The sequence below is a fragment of the Ovis aries genome, chromosome 15 (assembly GCF_016772045.2).
Source record: "Ovis aries strain OAR_USU_Benz2616 breed Rambouillet chromosome 15, ARS-UI_Ramb_v3.0, whole genome shotgun sequence".
NCBI lineage: Eukaryota > Metazoa > Chordata > Mammalia > Artiodactyla > Bovidae > Ovis > Ovis aries.
The window spans coordinates 28,916,918-28,934,717 of record NC_056068.1 but is presented as its reverse complement, the minus strand read 5'-3'; the positions used below and the strand labels follow the sequence as shown (position 1 = coordinate 28,934,717).

Genomic DNA, 17,800 nt, shown 5'->3' with positions numbered 1-17,800 from the left:
CCATCCCTGCGAGGGATGGCGAACGGACGCAGACACAGGCTGGCGCTGGGCGAACCGACAGCTTTATTGGTTGCTAGCGCATCCCCCAATTCCTCGCCCTCCCGCCTAACAGCGCTCAGCGCCCGTCGCGGGGCCGGCGCAGCTGCCCCATCACGTCGGCCAGCATGCGGTTGCACAGCGCCGCGTACGGGTTGAGCAGCACCAGCTGGCGGCGCGCAAACGGGCTGCCCAGCCTAGCCGCCTGCTCGAAGTCTCTGCGGGCGTCGTCGTCCCGGCCCTGCAGCCGCGCCACGAGCCCGCGCTGCACAAAGCCCTGGCGGGCGGTGCGACCCCGGCCGCCGCTCAGCGCCAGCGCGCGCTCCAGGTCCTCCAGGGCGCCTGCGGGACGGACGGACGGATGGGCAGAGGTCAGGGCCGCGGCCAGCGAGATCCGGCCCCGAGTGCAGGCTCTGGGGCTCGGCCATTTACATTGCGCCCGCAGACAACCCTCGAGATCGGGATTGTTATTTCCGTTACGCAGAGATAAGACTGGAAGAGTGGGCAAAACTCGGCCTAGACTGCAGTTAGTGGCAGAGTTGGGACTGAAGTCCAGGTCTCGCCTTGTCCATGTTATTTTCCACCATCTGATACATCAAAACAGGGGTGGTCACTATATTATGAATCTGCTCCCCGGCACAAAGCAGGTGGTTTCTTACACATACATTAAAATTCTACCCTGTGCCAGGTGACTGACTGAATCCCAGGGTCCAAAAGCATTAGTATTAACTGACAACCATTTCTTACACAATAAAGTCCATTTTTTGTTTGGTTTTTCCTTTTTGGCTGCACCAGGCGGTCGAGATCTTAATTCGCTGACCAGGGATTGAATCCATGCGCCTTCAGTGGAAGTGCAGTGTCTGGACCACTGGACCACCAGGGAAGTCCCTCACTAACGTTTTTTTCCCCTTTAATATGTATTCTTTTGTATTTTATTTGGCTGTGCCGGGTCTTAGTTGTAGCATGTGGGATCTAATTCTCTCACCAGGGTTTGAACCTGGGTCCTGTGCATTGGGAGCACGTAGTCTTAGCAACTGGTTCACCAGAGACGTTTTCTTCTCTAACTTTTCAAGACATTTCTCTCTTTTCCACTGTATGCCTTAAAATAGCTCCTCTCACCTGTGTTCTCTACTGACTGCCTCTCCTTACTCTTTATTTCCATGGTCTTCCTTATCTTGTATCAAAGTTTTCTTTGAAGGAGGTCTTGGAGCCAGAGCTGGCCTGCAGCACTTTGGTCACCCTCATAAATACTTGGCTTCTTAGGCATCAGAGCTCTGAACTCAGCCTCAGCCAGCCAGTTGGCACCCACTGTAGGTCCCCCGAGCTGCATTTGTTCTGGGCTCTGCTTCCATTCACTCCTGTCCTCTAGTCTGTAGAGCCTGTTAGGGCAGGGCGCTCGGGGAGTGCCAGCAGCATCCTGCACCAAGGCTGATCTCCCCGTCCTCTGGGTTTTGGTCCCCAGAATGCAGCAGGGGCTCTGCTCCCTACCCTAACTGGTTGGTTGAGAAGCTCTCTAATCACAGCATTTATTGATTTCCCTCAGAGGAGTTGGTCTGGAGGAATTGAAGGCCTTCAGGCAGAAACCCCTTGGATGCTCTCTGGGGTTCTGGTCTATAGGCTTTCCTCAGCGGCCTTTATGGCCCTGCTCTGCCAAACTGGTGGCAGAGAAGCCTGGGAAAGGGGCCCTCAGAGTTCCTGGATATTCTCAGAATGGAGTCCCACCTCCCCAGCCTGGCATTCCTGGCCCCAAGAACACCTCCACTACCATGAGTTCCCTAGGAGTTCCCTACTACGCTTCTGTGGTTTACTCTTCAGTAATTCCTGGTGTTTTCAAGACAGAGTTCCATCTGGGCCTCATTTTACCAGTTCCTCACCCTCTTGGTCTCTCTTTACCTCTCCAGGCTCTGAAGAGACTCCATCCTTCCAGCCCTCCCTTTCCAGCCAGAGTAGAGATCTGAAGCTCCCTGTTCCTGTCTGTGACTTCTGGACTTCTACAGGCCATGCCTTCTCCCACTTGCTGCCCTCCTACTTGTCTTTAAAACTCACCCCTCAGGAGCAGACCCCAAGCTGAACCCTCTCAGCTTGTTATATGGCTATGAGGTTTGTGTGTCTGTCCTGTCCTCTAGGCTGAGCATGAAAAGCAGTATCACGTGGGGATTAAGCCCTGCCACATGAACCAAATCCCAGCTTTGCCACTTCTCAGCTATATGACTAGCAAGCTATTTTACTTAACTTCCAAGCTTCGGTGTATCATCTGTCAAATGGAGACAACAAGAGCATGCACCTTTTTAGGGTTGTCATGAGGGCTAAACAAATGACAACAAAAATGTGAAGTGTTCAGTCAGGGGGCTTCCCTGGTGGTCCAGTGGTTAAGACTCTGCACTTCCACTGCAGGGGGAATGAGTTTGATCTCTGCTTAGGGAACTAAGATCCCATAAGCCGCAGGGTATGGCCAAAAAAGAAATAACAATAAATTTAAAAAACCTTTATTATTTTTTAAAACAGGACTTCCCAAGTGGTTCAGTCCCCTTCCAATGCAGGGGCTGGGGGTTTGATCCCTGGTCAGGGAACGAAGATTCCACATGCCATGGGACAACTAAGCCCATGCGCCAAACTATTAATAGAAAAGCCCCTTCCATGTACCACAGCAAAGACCCAGTGCAAACCAAAAAAAAACCAACAACTCTGAATCCATGATTGAAGAGAAAGGACAAGATGCATCTTGTACAGCACGTTGGTTAACAGATTTAGAAAGTAGGAGAATAAAGTTACCATTAAGAAAATACATACAGGTGCTTAATGCCTGGCACAGAGTAATTGCTGTAAGAGTCCTCAGCACCTAGACCACTGCTACAATATAGGCTCTCATTAAATCTTGTACATAAACAGACTGTAGTCTCTCTGACTCTCACAATATCCCCAAGAGATTAGCAGGGCCCATAACGTATCTCTTATGAGTACGAACATAGGTTCCAGAGGAGCTCGGTGACTTTCCACACTCCCAAGTCCAAGCCCCACGGCCACACCATCTCTGGTCTGTGTCCTCCCAGACCCCCTGCACAGGCTCCAGGGACCCTCCCCTCACCTGCCACATCTCCCTGGAGACGCCGGGCCTGGGCTCGGTTATTGTAGGCTGAGGCCCTCTCAGGCAATAGGTTGATAGCTTGGCCAAACCTCTCTAGGGCTGTGCTGAGGTCGCCAGCCTCGGCTGCGATCACCGCCTGCAGCTCCAGGGCCTTGGACTGTTCCAGCTGCGCTCTCGGGAAAACTTCATCTGTGCCGGGGAGGGAGCCAGGAGGAGACAGCTATGTGGTTGGCAGCAGGAAGCAACAGTTCCCGTGGGCTTTGGAAACCTGGGACATGAGCCAGGGCTGACCAGGCAGGGTGTAGGTCACTACAATCAGATGCAGCGTTTGGGGTAGGGGGAGCAGAGGTCACTGAGGCAGAGCCCTGGCACTGCTTAGTTCCAGAGAGAGCTGGAGAGCGGCCTTGGTTGGCTCCCCAGTGCCAAGAGAATGAAACCAAACTCTAGCCTGTAGCTAAATGACTGGTTGAAGGTCACACCCCCAAGAGGTTGCACAGATTGGATTGGAACCCAGGTCTTTCCGACTCCTTAGTCTGTCCCCAGTTAGTTCTACTGCATTGCTTCCAGCAGGAAGGCCTCCATGATACAGTCATGAAAACCATTTCCAATGTTTCCCTCAGCTTTTCAGCCTTAAGTTTCATTAAGATGTGGGCTTTGCTCCGTTAGAAACAAAGAGCATCAAAACTTCTGGACGGTGACAGTCCCTCTTAGGGGCCAGTGGAAAAGCCAGTGAGCACATTCAATCTGGAAGCATTAGCTCAGGGCTTGGCATTTAAAAGTGACACTGAATGCTTGCTTAGTTGAAACTGGTTAGCTGAGCTACCCCCTGCCCCGTTTCTGTCTTCCATGCTGTGGAGGGTGATACCCTCTGTTCTGACAAAGCTGTGTTAATTTCACATGGCCCCGCTCCCCGCCACCACAGTTAAACTTGGGGCAGGGTTGGAGGACAAACCCTGGCTTTCTCCTCTGGGCACAGTGACTCTTGCCAAGCTTCCATCAGTGCACTGAGGATCAGCAGTCATCATCCAAGTGTCGGGGGACGAAGAGCCTTGTAAGACAGCCTACTTCTGCCACCCCAGCGAGGTAGTAGACCAGCCAATGTGGAGAGCTGGATTCCAAGGTCAAATACTCACCTTCATCTTCTTCCTTCTCTGCTTCCTCTCCCAGGTCCAACCCAACAATATCTCCAAACGGGGAGTCGGGGTTGAAGATGGCCTGCAAGACGGCCTGATCATTTGGAGTCCCCATGGTATTCAACTCCCAGATCAAAAAGGTGACTCACAGTGAGGGAAAGGAAAAAGGGCTGAGGGCTGAGCCTCTTGCCAGTTTTAAGCCTCTACCTGAATCAGAGGGAGGAGGTCTGTTTGAGGACCAGCCCCCAAGAGGAGTGTCGTCCAGTCTTCGGCTGGAGTGTAACCTCAACCCCCTTCAGCCTGGGGACAGTGACCCTGGCTTGGCCGAATATTTACAAATATTTCTCAACTGCTTCTCTACCCCCACCCCCACCCCCCAGTCTGAGGGAGAAAGAGAAAAAGTAAATCCCATTTCAGCTTTAAGGTGGAGTGGAGCCAAGAGAGAGGGTACTGTCCATCTCCCTGAAATGCCTTCTTTATACTCACAGATTTAGGAAGAAACTGTTAGAAGCCAATGCCTGACTGCCTGCGGATGAAGACAGGGTATTTGTAGGAAGTAAAGGAACTATTCTTTTGTTCTCTTGACCCCTTCCTCACATCCAGAGTTAATTAGGTCCCAAATATACATCACTGATAAACAAGAGGAGAAAATGTGATTAAGAGAGGCAGTGTAGAGTGAGGCCTGACAGAAGGGAATGATTTTAAGATTCCACCTTAAAAGAAAGGACTGTGGAAGGGATTTTGTAATCAGGTCATGGGCCACGGCCCTCCCACCTCAGCCAAAGCCAAAAGAAAGTTCAACCATGTGCAGCAATAAACTTGACATGTTTATTAATTAAACTATCACTTAAATAAAAAAAAGTGCATAGAAAATAAACATGTTTAAAAACTCCTTTTTTTTTTTTACAACTATATACACTTTTTACTTTTACATTCAGTCTTTCGTAGACAGCTTTCAGCATTATTATTTTTTGAACTATTAAAGTATTTTCCTTCTTCCCTGTCACAGGGAGTTAACACTGATGGACTTTAGACACATTTTTTTCCTTTTTTTTTTTTTCTTTTTCTCTAACCAGAAGCTTGGAAGAACACAAGGGAAAAAAAAAAACAAACCGAAAGATCTGGTATACATGATAAAGTTGTCAAGAAATGTCTTATTCCTAGAAAAGAAGCTTGTCATCTGTTGAGCTTTTGAAACAATTATTCAACTACCTGTATTTACTAAAGAGACTGTTAAAAGTTCAATAAAAGAAACACCACAAGTCTATTTTCTTGGTTGAAAGACAGAACTAGAGTACCTCGGAACAAGATACCAGGAAAGCACAGAACACAATTTTCCCCTAAATGCAGGTGGTAACCCCAACATTCATAACCAAAAATAGAGAAACAAGGAGTACAGGTACTGACTGGCAACATTCACAGGCAGAAAAAACCCAGGTGACACCATTTCTGCATTTCTCTCTGATCCCGGGGATGGACTGTTTTGCCATCCCCTTAGAGCTGGAGTCTCCTCCCATGTGGGGGGATCAGAGGAGCGCCAGACTGACCATTTCCTGCCACTACTAGCAACTGTAACACAATCCTTATCTATAGTGTTAAGAGAATTAAAAGCCATGGACTGAACTAGGCTTTGTTACATGGTGCATTACTATATTAGTTCCTATATATATCATATTTATATTTATTTCAAAACCAAAACAAAAAAGTTGCAAGGTTTCAGAGTGTGAGACTTGACTGGTATTCATGATTCGGCACAAAACCATCTGCTCAATAACCTTGTATTGCTTTAAAACGAAGGAAACGAAACATAAAATTACACCCAGCCCTTTGCAATGACCCGCTTTTCCTTTAAAAAAAAAAAAACAAAACAAACCAAAAAACCCATAACTTGATTTCTATTAAGAAAAAAAAAATCCCAAATCAAACTTAACATCTGACAAGGTTTTGACCTTTAGTATTTTCAGATATTTGATTGAATGTCAGTCCTTTAGAAAGATACATTCATTAGAAGGTTTTTTTTTGTTGTTTTTTTTGTTGTTGTTGTATTTTTTTTTTTTTTTTTAAATCAAGGGAGCTGCATGGTGCTCACAGCATTGGCCGGGGGGGCTGACAGAGGCAAGCAGGGTGGCGGAGTGGATCCCGGCAAAGGAGTCTGGTTGAAAACTATATATATATATATATAGCTGCCAGGGCGTCCCCCTTGATTCTGGTTATTGGTCTAAAAACAGGAGGGGCTGGGCTGGAGGTGGCGGACGGTAACGGAGGGAGCCAAAGGGACCAAGTTCCGGCCAAAGGGTCAGCGCCATGCAGCTCCTCTGGTTACACAGTCATCACTGGCCACCAGGAAATGCAGCCACAACAGGTTCTAGCAGCAAAGCTGTAAGTGAGCTGGCTCTCTCACTGAGAACTGACCAGGTTTGCAGCTGTGACTCCTTAGGGATTTGGGGTGCCCCTTAGGGGATTCTTGGGAACAACCCACCACAGTTCCTCAGTCTGCACTTTTGTGCGGAGATTCCCTTGGTCACTTTCACAACAGACTCAGAGGTGTCTTGGAGATAGCTATGCCGGGTTGGTTTTGTTTTTTCCCGCCTTCTTTCCCTCTTGCAGGGAAAACCTTAGCTTAATCCCCAAGTTGCTGGCAGGTGCGCTGAATTTTGGCAATGGACTCAAGGCTGAGATCTAGGAGGACTCCTCATTTCTGTGGTTGACAGTTAGGGAGTGGAAAGGCAAGGCAAACCATCTGCAGCTGGCAGGAGAAGGAAGCTGGGGGCTCCTCCCCTGGCCTCAGGGTTTGGGGTTGGTAGAAAGAGATGAGGAGGGGGCTCACAGTACAGCGCGGCCTAGCAGGGCGGTCACTAGGTCTACTGAGTTGAGTTTCCCCCACTCCCGACTGGCCTTTGGGTCTTCCTCAAGGTGAATTCATGACCCGTCAGTGCATTAATCATTTCAGTAACAAATGCAGCTTAAGGTTTTTTTTTTTTCTTTAAAAAAAAAAAGAAAAAGGAATAAAAGGATATACAAAAAAACCTCACACAGTGCAACAATAAAGGAAACCAGACACCAGTGGAACCCCTTGGGCCACTGTATCTTGTTCATGGGCAAAAGGAGGAAGGGAGGTGAGGTCTGGGCAGACTGCTTTGCCCCAGGCCCCTGCTGGCACTTCTCTGAGATGACAGGGAGTCTCTGCCATCCTGGCCACAGTGCTGGGTTCCCTGCACAACAGAGAAAACAGTGACAGTGTTCCAGCAGAGCCACCAAAGTTCTTAATTAAGGTCACGGAAGAACAGGGAGCCCAGGGTGGAAGGCACAGCAGAGCCGTGAGTCCTGGGGCAGAGAGCGCTGGGCTGAGTCGTATTGCTTTGCTAGACTTCCTTCTGGAGGAATGGGCTTCTCATGGTGAGAAGAGGCGCCCCGCCCTCCACTGGACTATGCTGCTCTGAAACCTCGTGGCTGACAGAAGCCGAGGAGCATCTGCAATATCGTGAGTGGTCAGACTGTGCTTCAGTTTCAACGGGCTGGCCCAAAAGAGGGCATGGGGGGACCCAGGGGGTCTTTGCAGGCGTGAGGACTTGGTGGGCAGAGAGAGGGGGGACGAGGTGACCTACGAGGCAGATGGTGATGGAAAACGTCAGGTTGCCATTCAGCTTGGTTGCTAACTCTGAAGGAGGAAAGACAGGGAAGTGCTGGCGCTCACCTCTCAGCACTGGGCTGTGCCAGGAAGGAGGGAGAGAGGCAGGCAAGAGGAGAAGAACTGCTGTGTTGAGATCCTACCGCAGCCATTCAGGAGCTTTGACTGGAGAAGGAGGGGAGTGGCCCGATGGAGCTGGGGGCACCTTCCTTTTCCACTTATTGTCAAAGAGCAAACCCAGGAAACGTTTATGTCAACAGGGCACAAACAAGCTACACATTAAACAACGAAAAGGACACCTTCCAGGGGGAAGTTGGGCAGGAAAAACCAGACTTTGTGTGTACAGCTGAATATTTTCTCTAACTTCATCCTATGAAAATAAAAAATTATTAAAAACCGATCTTCTTTTAAATTAGGATAATACCGCGGTTTAAAAAATAGCCTTGTCATAAGTGCTTCTCCCTATGAAGTGCTTCTCATAGAAAAATATACAAAATATATTTACATTTATAAAACCTTAAATAGTAAACTGTAAACAGAACCGAGTAAAATCCAATGACTTAATTTAACAGGTTCAGGAACTGTCTTGGGGAAGAGAAGAGAAGAAACATTTGACGCTGTTTTGACCACATCCTAAGGAGTAATCAGGGCAGTAGTGTCATTTCATTTCATTCGATTTAGCCACAGATTTTGCACAGGTGGCAGAGGTCCCTCGATAAAAGGTGGTCTAGTCCCCAAGTTTTGGGCCTTGAAATCTGATTAGTGTTCTGCCTTCAACTGGACACTGACCATTTAAAAATTAAGTCTTCCTATGTCTTAACAAGGGGAAAATAAAGTTACCATGTCCTAGGAATGGGACCCAGGGGTCATCCTGGTTGTGAAACTCTGACTGTTGCATGATTCAGATCCTATTTAAATAATCTTCTTCTTCTACATATATTTCTGTAAAACTCTCAGTGGAGCTTTATGAAAACATCTCCAAATTCTGTCTGGTTACGGCCAATGGCTCCTGTCCACTTTCCCACTGGGAGTGCTTACAGGCTCAGGGAACATCTTGTAGGCACATCCTATGCCCAACAGGGAGTGTTCTTACACAGGGAGTCACTCTCCCCTACCACCCAGAGAGAACGGGAAAGCAGTGGGATGCAGAATGGGGAAACGAGAAAGTGGAGTGAAGAGAAGGAATGAGAGGGAAGCCGCTCCTATTGTCTAGGAAGGTGACTGACTGAGATAAGGCTCATGGGGATAACACTCCCACTTAAAGCCCACAGGCTCAATGTTTGGTAATGAATTGGCACAACCCCAAGACAGCTTTTGACACCAAAGGTGCTAAGAATCCTGTCTCCCAACCAGAAGGGAACTCTCAACTGGGAGGATAGTAGGGAAAACCACCAGACCGTCTTTGTTCAACACATGGCTACAGGCTGGGCAGGGCTGGCAAATTGTCAGGTCTCTAACCAACCCTGCACCAGGGTGTGCCTGACCCCTCGCTTACAGTGCTTGGGAAACGCCAAGGCTAGGGTGGCAACTGCTGAGGAGGTGCTCAGGCCAATCTCCCCACACAACTAACCCTCTACAGGCTCCTTCCAGGCAAGTCTGCTAGGGACCCCTTCTCCCACTTTTTAACGGCACACAGAAGGGCCCCAGTAGAAAGCCGATCGTGGATCTTTTCTTCTAGACCGCATCTCTCTCCAGGACTATGATCACTAGAATGTGAATATGGGACCCAAGGGAGCCCAGTTGTCAAAGAGGCCCCTCAACTGTGCCCACTCAATCCTGGAATACCTGGCTGCTGGCAAAGGCCTTCGGCATCACTGTGGAGGCCCTGGGTCCTAGTACTCCAATAATGGGGAGAAGAGCAGCTTTAGTTTAGGAACTTCCGGCATTTCTTGGCACCACAGTTGCAGGGGAGCTTGTTGCTGGCGTCCTCAATAGGGAATTTATAGTCGTAAGTGAGTTCCTCCCCTCGGTAGATCTTGCGCATAGCGAAGATGACAATGTGCTTCTGCCCATCGATGTTGATGACCCGAGAGTAGCAGTTGGGCTCACACGAGTGGTTGATGAAGCGGGCGGCATTCCCGTGCATGGTGGCGTCCACCACCTCGGAGTCATCGATCCGGAACATGTAGCAGCCGATGCCCTGCAGGAAGGAGGACAGAGGAGGACAGAGGAGAGCCTGGCGTTGATTACAGCTCAGGCTGGACAACACCCAACCTTTTTCTGATGTGATCTTAGCCACTGACGAACAAAGTTCCTTCTGGTAAAATTTCTGGATCTCTCCCATCTTTCAGGATGCTTCCACGAGAAATTCCTAGATTACGGGCACTGGACCACAGGTTTATTAACGTCTCCACAAGAGAAACCTGCGGCAAGAGAAACCTACAGCTTGCGTCACAATGTGCTTTCGATCCTGGGATCCATTCAGACAAATCTTCAAAGAGTATCTTTGTGTGCTAATCCCTAGAGTGGACAGGGCCCACCACAAATTCAGAGATGTTAAAATGTAATAAAAAAAAACAGTGTCTCATTAATAAAATACACTAATTCCTCTAAGATCTAGGGACCATCTCTGTAGGTGATGGCCTCCTTCTATAACAAAAGAACTGGAGAGTACAAGTGTGGGACTCACCTTGCTGTCATAGTACTTCTCTCGCTTGTCAGTCTGGATGGAACGGATGACGTTGCCAGCATACTCAATCACCATCTCACCTGCATCAATGTTTCTCTTACAAAAAAGACCCCGGCCGTGGATGGGAGACCTAGGACATAAAGATGGAAAAGACGTCAGCTGCCGATTTTGCAAATAAGGTTAAATGTGTGAATACATGAATAAAATCTCCATGTCTATGAAGAGATTAGATTTCTCCATTCCATAACCCACTAGAAGTAGCAGTACATTAATGCTCACTGTGTTAAATTCCTTGTTCAACATAAGGAGCTCCAGGATCCCAGGACATCAGGTTCAATTAGTAATATTGATAAAAACCTCATTTGCTGAATGAAGGACGTGACTTCAGCATTTGGTCCACTTTGATTTTGGAAAATTTCATTAGTTTTCTAGAATTCTTTCTATAATTTTCTCCATACCTGTAGACACCAACTGCCTCCTTAGAAGTCTTTTTTAAGTGCCGGAAACGCATGGGCATTGGTAGATCCATACTAGTTGCCCTCCTAAAGAAAGAAGGCTCGTTATTAATAAATTCTCTTTAGGAAATCATCAGTTTTGAGGCTTGGATCAAATAGTCCTAGAGCATATGACTACACTGTGTGTTCAATGCTAAGCATAACAAGTGCCTTATAAAAATGTATCGTTGCTTAGTTGCTAAGTTATGCCCCACTCTTTTGTGATCTCATGGACTGTGGCCCGCCAGGCTCCTCTGTCCATGGGATTTCCCAGCAAGAATACTGGAGTGGGTTGCCACTTTCCTATTCCAGGGGATCCTTCTGACCCAAGGATCAAACCTGAGGCTCCTGCGTTGGCAGATAGATTCTTTACTACTGAGCCATGAGGAAAGCCCACCTTATAAAATTATGCCTATAATACATTATATATGAAGTCTATGGTGGTTCACCCAAAGCTGACAGAGTATACCACAGCTGAATAAAATATATATCTTTTAGTTATTTGAGTTTCTCCTCTGTTAACATATTCTTCTCTCTTTGCCAGCCAGTTACTGCTACTTCAACACAAACTATATTCCTCTTCTTAAATATTATTTGGGATATTCTGATGCAAGCAAAACTGGAAGAGAGGGAAGGAAAGAGTATTTCTTTATTTTTAATATAGTTGATTTACAATGCTGTATCAATTTCTGGTGTATAGCAAAGTGATTTTACTTTATATTCTTTTACATATTCTTTTCCTTTATGGTTTATTACAGGATTGAATATGGTTCCCTGTGCTATATGGTAGGACCTTACTGTTTACCTATTTTATATATAGTAGTAGTTTGTATCTGCTAATCCCAGACTCCTAATTTATCCCTACTCCCTTTCCCTTTTGGTAACTGTAAGTTTGTTTTCCATGTCTGTAAGTCTGTTTCTGTTTAGTAAAATAAGTTCATTTGTATTGTATTTTAGATTCCACGTAATATAAATGCTATCGTATGGTATCTGCCTCTTTCTCACTCCACTTAGTATAATCTCTAGGTCCATCCACATTGCTGCAAATGGTATTGTTTCATTCACAAAGAGTATTTCTGGTGGCCCCACTCCACTCCAGACTAACCGAGCTGACTTCAGCTGCACCTCCTCCTCTTCCTCGTCATTGGGGTTGTACTCAGGAGGCTGCCGGTGTTTAGAAGCCAGGAAGTTAAACATGTCAAAGGCTGACTTCCTGGAGCCAAAAGATTAAGATATGTTCAGAGAGACAGTTTAGTAGAACCAGTGAAGGACAGTGTTAACAGGAAGTCTCAGAGGTTAAGTGGGAAAATAATTATACCAGTAAACAATAAAATCAGGACCCCAAACTGCTTAAGGAAAAGAACAGAACTTGCCTCAGGTGGACTTCAGCCCTGGCTGAGCCGTGAGGGTTCAGTGGGGGCTCATTGGCCTCCTCTGGTTTGTGGAAACGGAATTTGTAATTCCTACAGTGCTTGGCACCAGACAGTTGCTCTATCAGGAATACAACAGCGTCATGGAGAATCCCCAGCATCCGCAAACCGTTCACACCTGTAGGATCAAAGGCACCAGGGTAGTGAGGAGCCCAGCCAACAGAAGCCACATACAACCAAAGAAATGCCTAAGCTAAGGAACAACTCTGCCAGAGGCTGCTCAAGGGTGAATTATATAAAGATGAGCTAGAAATGAGCATTAGGTAGCCAAAAAAATAATGTGGATACAGATCCATATGGAAAATACTGTGACAGTGAAAAAAGCATGCCATCAAATTGTGGACTATTTTCCTTTCTATGTTCCTATGCACACGGGAAATACTGTGTTATTTCATTACACGGTCATAGTGACCATGAATTATGAGATGAGGCAGGAATTACTGGCCTCATCTCAAGGAAAGTAAATCTAGATTCACACCTAAGGTAACCTAGCTAGTGGGACAGGATTTGAACCTTGGACTGTGTAACTCCAACTATGATTCCATTTTTGTTTATACCTAGTGGAGCACCTGGATTCTATGAGCTCATACACATACACATAGGCACCTCACTAAAATTTATAAGGAATGTTGGTAAACCGTAACAGAGAACGCTCTTCCATGTTATTATGGCGAATGTATGGAGAAATACACAATAGCCACTTTGTTTTACTCTAAGTCTTAATTCATTAATGAGCACCTATTTCTTTTTATTTTATAGAAAACAACATTTATGTAAGTCTGCTGGCATAGACGGTCAAACGCTTTCTGAAATGATTGTCTTCCTCCATTAACAAATGGGACAGGGTAATAACTGCCATCCCTCTTTTCGACACTAGCAAATAGCTAATTAAGTAAACTATTATTTCATTTACAATGATTGTTTTTGGTATTATTAATAGATACCAAATAATAATGGTGTCTGTTGTAGACAAGATATACATTTCACAGGCCTAACTGTGCTAGAATACATGTAATTCCAATGGACACATTACTTAAATATAAAGCATATTTATAGAGATGGAACTCCAGTGTAACTTTGGGGCCTTATGTTATGTCTCAAAGGATATCTGTGTTTAAATGTTAACAATCACTTCTAGGAGGTAGAACCTCATCCTACCTTTGAATTTGTTATTGTGGTAGTTTTTTCAACTTGTAAAATTTTACATCTTGGATAATTTTTCTAAAAGGGGAAAAGTTATTATTAGATGCCTAATTTCCACTTAAGAGAATTTCTAAGGGATATAATTTGGTTTTAGAAGCAAGCAGAAAGTTAAGTCTCCAGATAAGCAACATTCTTATGATAAAATTATTGTTCTGATTATAACTCAACCTATACAAGTATAAAACACAAGTTGACAATCTAAGAGCTCAAGCCATAAAAGGCTATGACAAACATTTTAAATATACGTATGTATTTATTTATTGGGCTGCACCGGGTCGTAGTTACGGCACGTGGGACCTTCAGTCTTCACTGTGGCACGCGGGATTTTTAGTTGCAGCAGGCAAACTCTTGGCTGCAGTATGTGGCATCCAGTTTCTGACCAGGGGTCAAAGCTGGGCCCCCTGCACTGGGAGCACAGAGGCTTAGCCACTGAACCGCCAGGCGAGCCCCACTTTTTTTCCTCTAAAGAACGCTGATTTTCCCCAAGAATTTCTTCCTAGGAGTTTTAGTTTCCTGTGCATTCTGACAGAAAAAGCCATTAAAAAGATACTTATGGGTATTTTCACAAAATTCATTTTAAGGTTTAGTCTGAGTGTTTAACTCTGCATTTACTAGAGGGCTTACAATGAGATTAGACATTGTATCAATTAACAGGAAAAGAAAGATGAGCTATGCATGGTGTCTGGTCTCAAGGAGCCCTTGGCAGAGGGAGATATGTTATGTACACAAACCTCGCAAAGTGAAAGCAACCAGATAAATGTGTAAGATACAGGATAAATATGTAGCAGGATACTGTGGGAACAGCCTAGTCTCTCGTGGGCGATTTGCTTACTCATCCAGCAAATACTGACTGATCACCTGCTGTATCACCTGCATTCCTTCTGTCTATCCACTGTGGCAGAATGAATCTTGGGAAAACAAAGGTGAACATAACTGGAAGGTACCTGAGACAGGAAGGTCTCAGCTTTAATGTCACCTCAAGAGACACCTTTCCTGACCACTCTATCTAGAAGAGACTCCCTGCCAGCAAGTACCTACCCTTGTGTCAGACTCTTTCATCACTCCATTTTATCTTCTTCAGAGCACTGACAGCTGCCTCTGGAATATAAGCGTGTGGGGACAAGGACAAGGCAGTAGCCTGGGAGACGGAGAATGATGGGCCGGTTCTGGACTATGGAACACAGTGATCAGTGTGGTTCACTCCCAGCATCTGCTACTTTGCTTTCTATGTCTGTGTGTGCTAAGTCGCTTCAGTCATGTCTGGCCCTTTGTGACCTTATGGACTGTAGCCTGCCAGGCTCCTCTGTTCATGGGATTCTCTAGGCGAGAATATTGGAGTGGGCTGACATGCCCTACTCCAGGGGGTCTTTCCAATCCAGCATTTCCTGCAATAGCAGGTGGGTTCTTTACCACTAGTGCCACTGGGGAAGCTCTGTGTCTGTGGGTCTATTTCTATTTTGAAGATAAGTCCATTTGTATCATTTTTTTTTTTAGATTCTACATGGTGGCACTACTAGTAAAGAACTGGCCTGAGATGCAGGAGACCTAAGAGATGTGCGTTTCATCCGAGTCAGGAAGGTCCCCTGAAGAAGGGAATGGCAACCCACTCCCGTATTCTTGCCTGGAGAATCCCATGGACAGATGAGCCTGGTGGGCTCCAGTCCATGGGGTTGCAGTGTTGGACACGGCTAAGAAACTTCTTCACATGTTCACAGCACATTCATAAGTGATATCATATATTTGTCTTTCTCTGTCCTCTCTTCCCTCTTTAAATAAAAATATTATAAAGAAAATTCCTCTAGGTACTCATTCATTTTCCTTTCCAGGACCAATCTGAAAGGAGACTGTTAGAGAGGTGGCTAGATACAGAAGAGTCAGAGTGAATGGAAGGTTTTCTTCCACCCTAGATTAATTAAAATCTGTAATTGTATTTGAAACTGTGTGATATATTTTCATACTGCCTAAATTTAATTTGAAATCTAATACCAATGAATCTACTTCAACTTTAAAAAGAAAGTATAACAAAAACACAATGAGACACCATTTCATACTCACTAAGATGTCTATGATCAAAAAGACAGACACTAACAAGTGTTGACAAGGATATGGATATTGGAATCATTGTACATTGCTGGTGGAAATGTAAAATGGTGATGCCACACTGGAAAAACAATTTGGCAGTTCCTCATAAAGCTAAGTACAGAGTCACCACAGACCCAGCTGTTTCACTCCCAGGAGCAGAATCTTACATGTATCATCAATATTCAGTTCAGAGTGACCCCGGGAGAGGCCATATAACAAATTTTAATTATAGTTCACCCAATGACCACCACACAGTTGGACAGAGCAGAATCTATGAACCATATTTTGTTGCCCCCAAAATATCTCCCTCACCGATCTAAAAAACAAAAGACACTATCCCCAAAGTAAAAAAGAAGGCAGCCCACAGAATGAAAGAAAATATTTGCAAATTACATATCTGATAAGGAATTATTATCCTTAATATACAGAACTTATGAAACTCAACAACAAACAAAAAAACACCTTATGAAGAAATAGACAAAGGACTTGAATAAGCACTTCTCTAAAGAAGATATATAGATGGCTGGTAAGCACAAGATAAGATGCTCAACATCTCAAGCGATTAGGGAAATGTACAGAAAACAATAAGTACTGGTGAGGATGTGAAAAAATTGGAACTTCTGTGCATCACTGGTGGGAATGTAAAATGATATAGACATTGTAGAAAAGAGTTTGGCAGTTCTTCATAAAATTAAAAATAGAATCACTGTAAGATCCAGCAGTTCTACTTCTGGGTATATATCCAAGAGAACCAAAAGCAAAGTCTTGAAGAGATAACTGTACACACATGTTAATAGCAGAATTATTCAAATTATCAAAAACTGGGAAGCAATCTAAGTGCCCACTGATGGATCAATTGATAAAGTCAATGTAATATACACTAAATGGAATAATATTCAGCCTGAAAAAGGAAGTTCTGCAACATGGAAGGATGCACCTGGAGGACATTACGCTGAGTGTACTAAGCCAGGCACAAGAGGGCAAACACTCACATGAGGTGCTTCAAACAGTTAAAATCACAAAGATGGAAAGAAAGAATAATGCTGGCTACCAGAAGCTGTAGGAAGGGGAGAATAGGGAGTCACTGTTTAATGGATATGGAGTTTCAGTTTTATAAGATGAAAAGTTACATGGACTTCCCTAGTGGTTCAGTGGTTTAAAGAATCTGCTGGCCAATGCAGGGAACATGCGTTCAATCTCTGGTTTGAAAAAACGCCACGTGCTGCAGGGCAACTAAGCCCATGCGCCACCACCACTGAAGCTCGTGCGCCCCAGAGCTTGCGCTCCACAAGAGAAGCCGCCACAACGAGAAACCCATGTGTCGCAACCAGAGAGTGGCCCCCACTTGCCACTGGAGAAAGCCCACACACAGCCTCGAAGAGCCGGGGCAGCCAGAAACGTGAACAAACAAATAAGATGAAGAAAAGTTAGAGAGACGGATGGTGGCAAGGGCTGCACAACAAGGTGGCTGTATTTAATCCACTGAAGCATATACTTACAAATAATTTTAAACTACTTCTAATTAAAAATTTTTAATTATTTCTAATTAAAAATTTTTAAATTATTTCTAATTAAAAATTTTTGTTATGTGTATTTTACTACAATAGAAATTGTAAAAAAAGGAAAAAAGAACTGAGGTGATGTTCCAGTAGAGAAATCTTGAAAGAATTATATTAAACGAAAGCAGCCAGGCACAAGAGGCTATGTCATGTATGATTCATTTCTGCAGGAAATGTATGAGTAGGTGCTCCAGAGACAGAGCAGAGGAGTGGTTGCCAGGAGCTGGGGCTGAGGCATGACCACTGATGGGTATGGGGTTTCTTTTAGGGAGGATGAAAATGTTCTGGAATTATACAGTAGTGATGGCTTGCACAGCTCTGTGAATACACTGAAAGCCACTGATCTGTATGCTTTAAATGGGTAAACTGTGTAGTATAAGGTTTATATCTTAATAAAGTGTGAAAAAAGATTTTTTTTTAAAAAGGAAGATGATTTTTTTTTTGGGTAGAACCAACCCTGCAGCTTAGAGTTACAAGCTACCAGAGGATACTGAAACAGGCGGAAGATGACCTCTGTAGCA

General features: G+C 45.0%; 2 protein-coding genes across 5 annotated transcripts in view; both read right to left on the bottom strand.

Moving 5' to 3' along the window:
- Positions 1 to 45: 45 nt before the first annotated feature.
- TTC36 (tetratricopeptide repeat domain 36) lies at positions 46 to 4,468 on the bottom strand. Its single transcript, XM_027979259.3, has 3 exons — positions 4,255 to 4,468; positions 3,122 to 3,310; positions 46 to 378 (listed from the first exon to the last, which is right to left on the bottom strand). Exons 1-3 carry the CDS (start codon positions 4,367 to 4,369, stop codon positions 116 to 118), a joined length of 567 nt encoding a protein of 188 aa, XP_027835060.1. The 5' UTR covers positions 4,370 to 4,468; the 3' UTR covers positions 46 to 115.
- Positions 4,469 to 5,060: 592 nt separating this feature from the next.
- Positions 5,061 to 17,800, bottom strand: part of KMT2A (lysine methyltransferase 2A) — a 77,842-nt gene continuing 65,102 nt past the window's right edge. For all 4 annotated transcript variants that reach the window (XM_060399733.1, XM_060399734.1, XM_060399735.1 and 1 more), the window contains 5 exons: positions 12,375 to 12,553; positions 12,111 to 12,214; positions 10,970 to 11,053; positions 10,512 to 10,641; positions 5,061 to 10,022 (listed from right to left, as the gene is read on the bottom strand). In XM_060399733.1, coding sequence (XP_060255716.1) covers positions 9,747 to 10,022; positions 10,512 to 10,641; positions 10,970 to 11,053; positions 12,111 to 12,214; positions 12,375 to 12,553 — 773 coding nt within the window. In that variant the 3' untranslated portion in view covers positions 5,061 to 9,746. The remainder of the gene's footprint in view (positions 10,023 to 10,511; positions 10,642 to 10,969; positions 11,054 to 12,110; positions 12,215 to 12,374; positions 12,554 to 17,800) is intronic.

Excerpts from the sequence above, each read along its gene's own strand:
- TTC36 (XM_027979259.3), bottom strand. The coding sequence starts at position 4,369 with ATGGGGACTCCAAATGATCAGGCCGTCTTGCAGGCCATCTTCAACCCC. Across the intron at positions 3,311-4,254 it reads AGAGAAGGAAGAAGATGAAG|ATGAAGTTTTCCCGAGAGCG; the intron begins GTGAGTATTTGA and ends TCCCCGGCACAG. Across the intron at positions 379-3,121 it reads TCTCCAGGGAGATGTGGCAG|GCGCCCTGGAGGACCTGGAG; the intron begins GTGAGGGGAGGG and ends TCCGTCCCGCAG.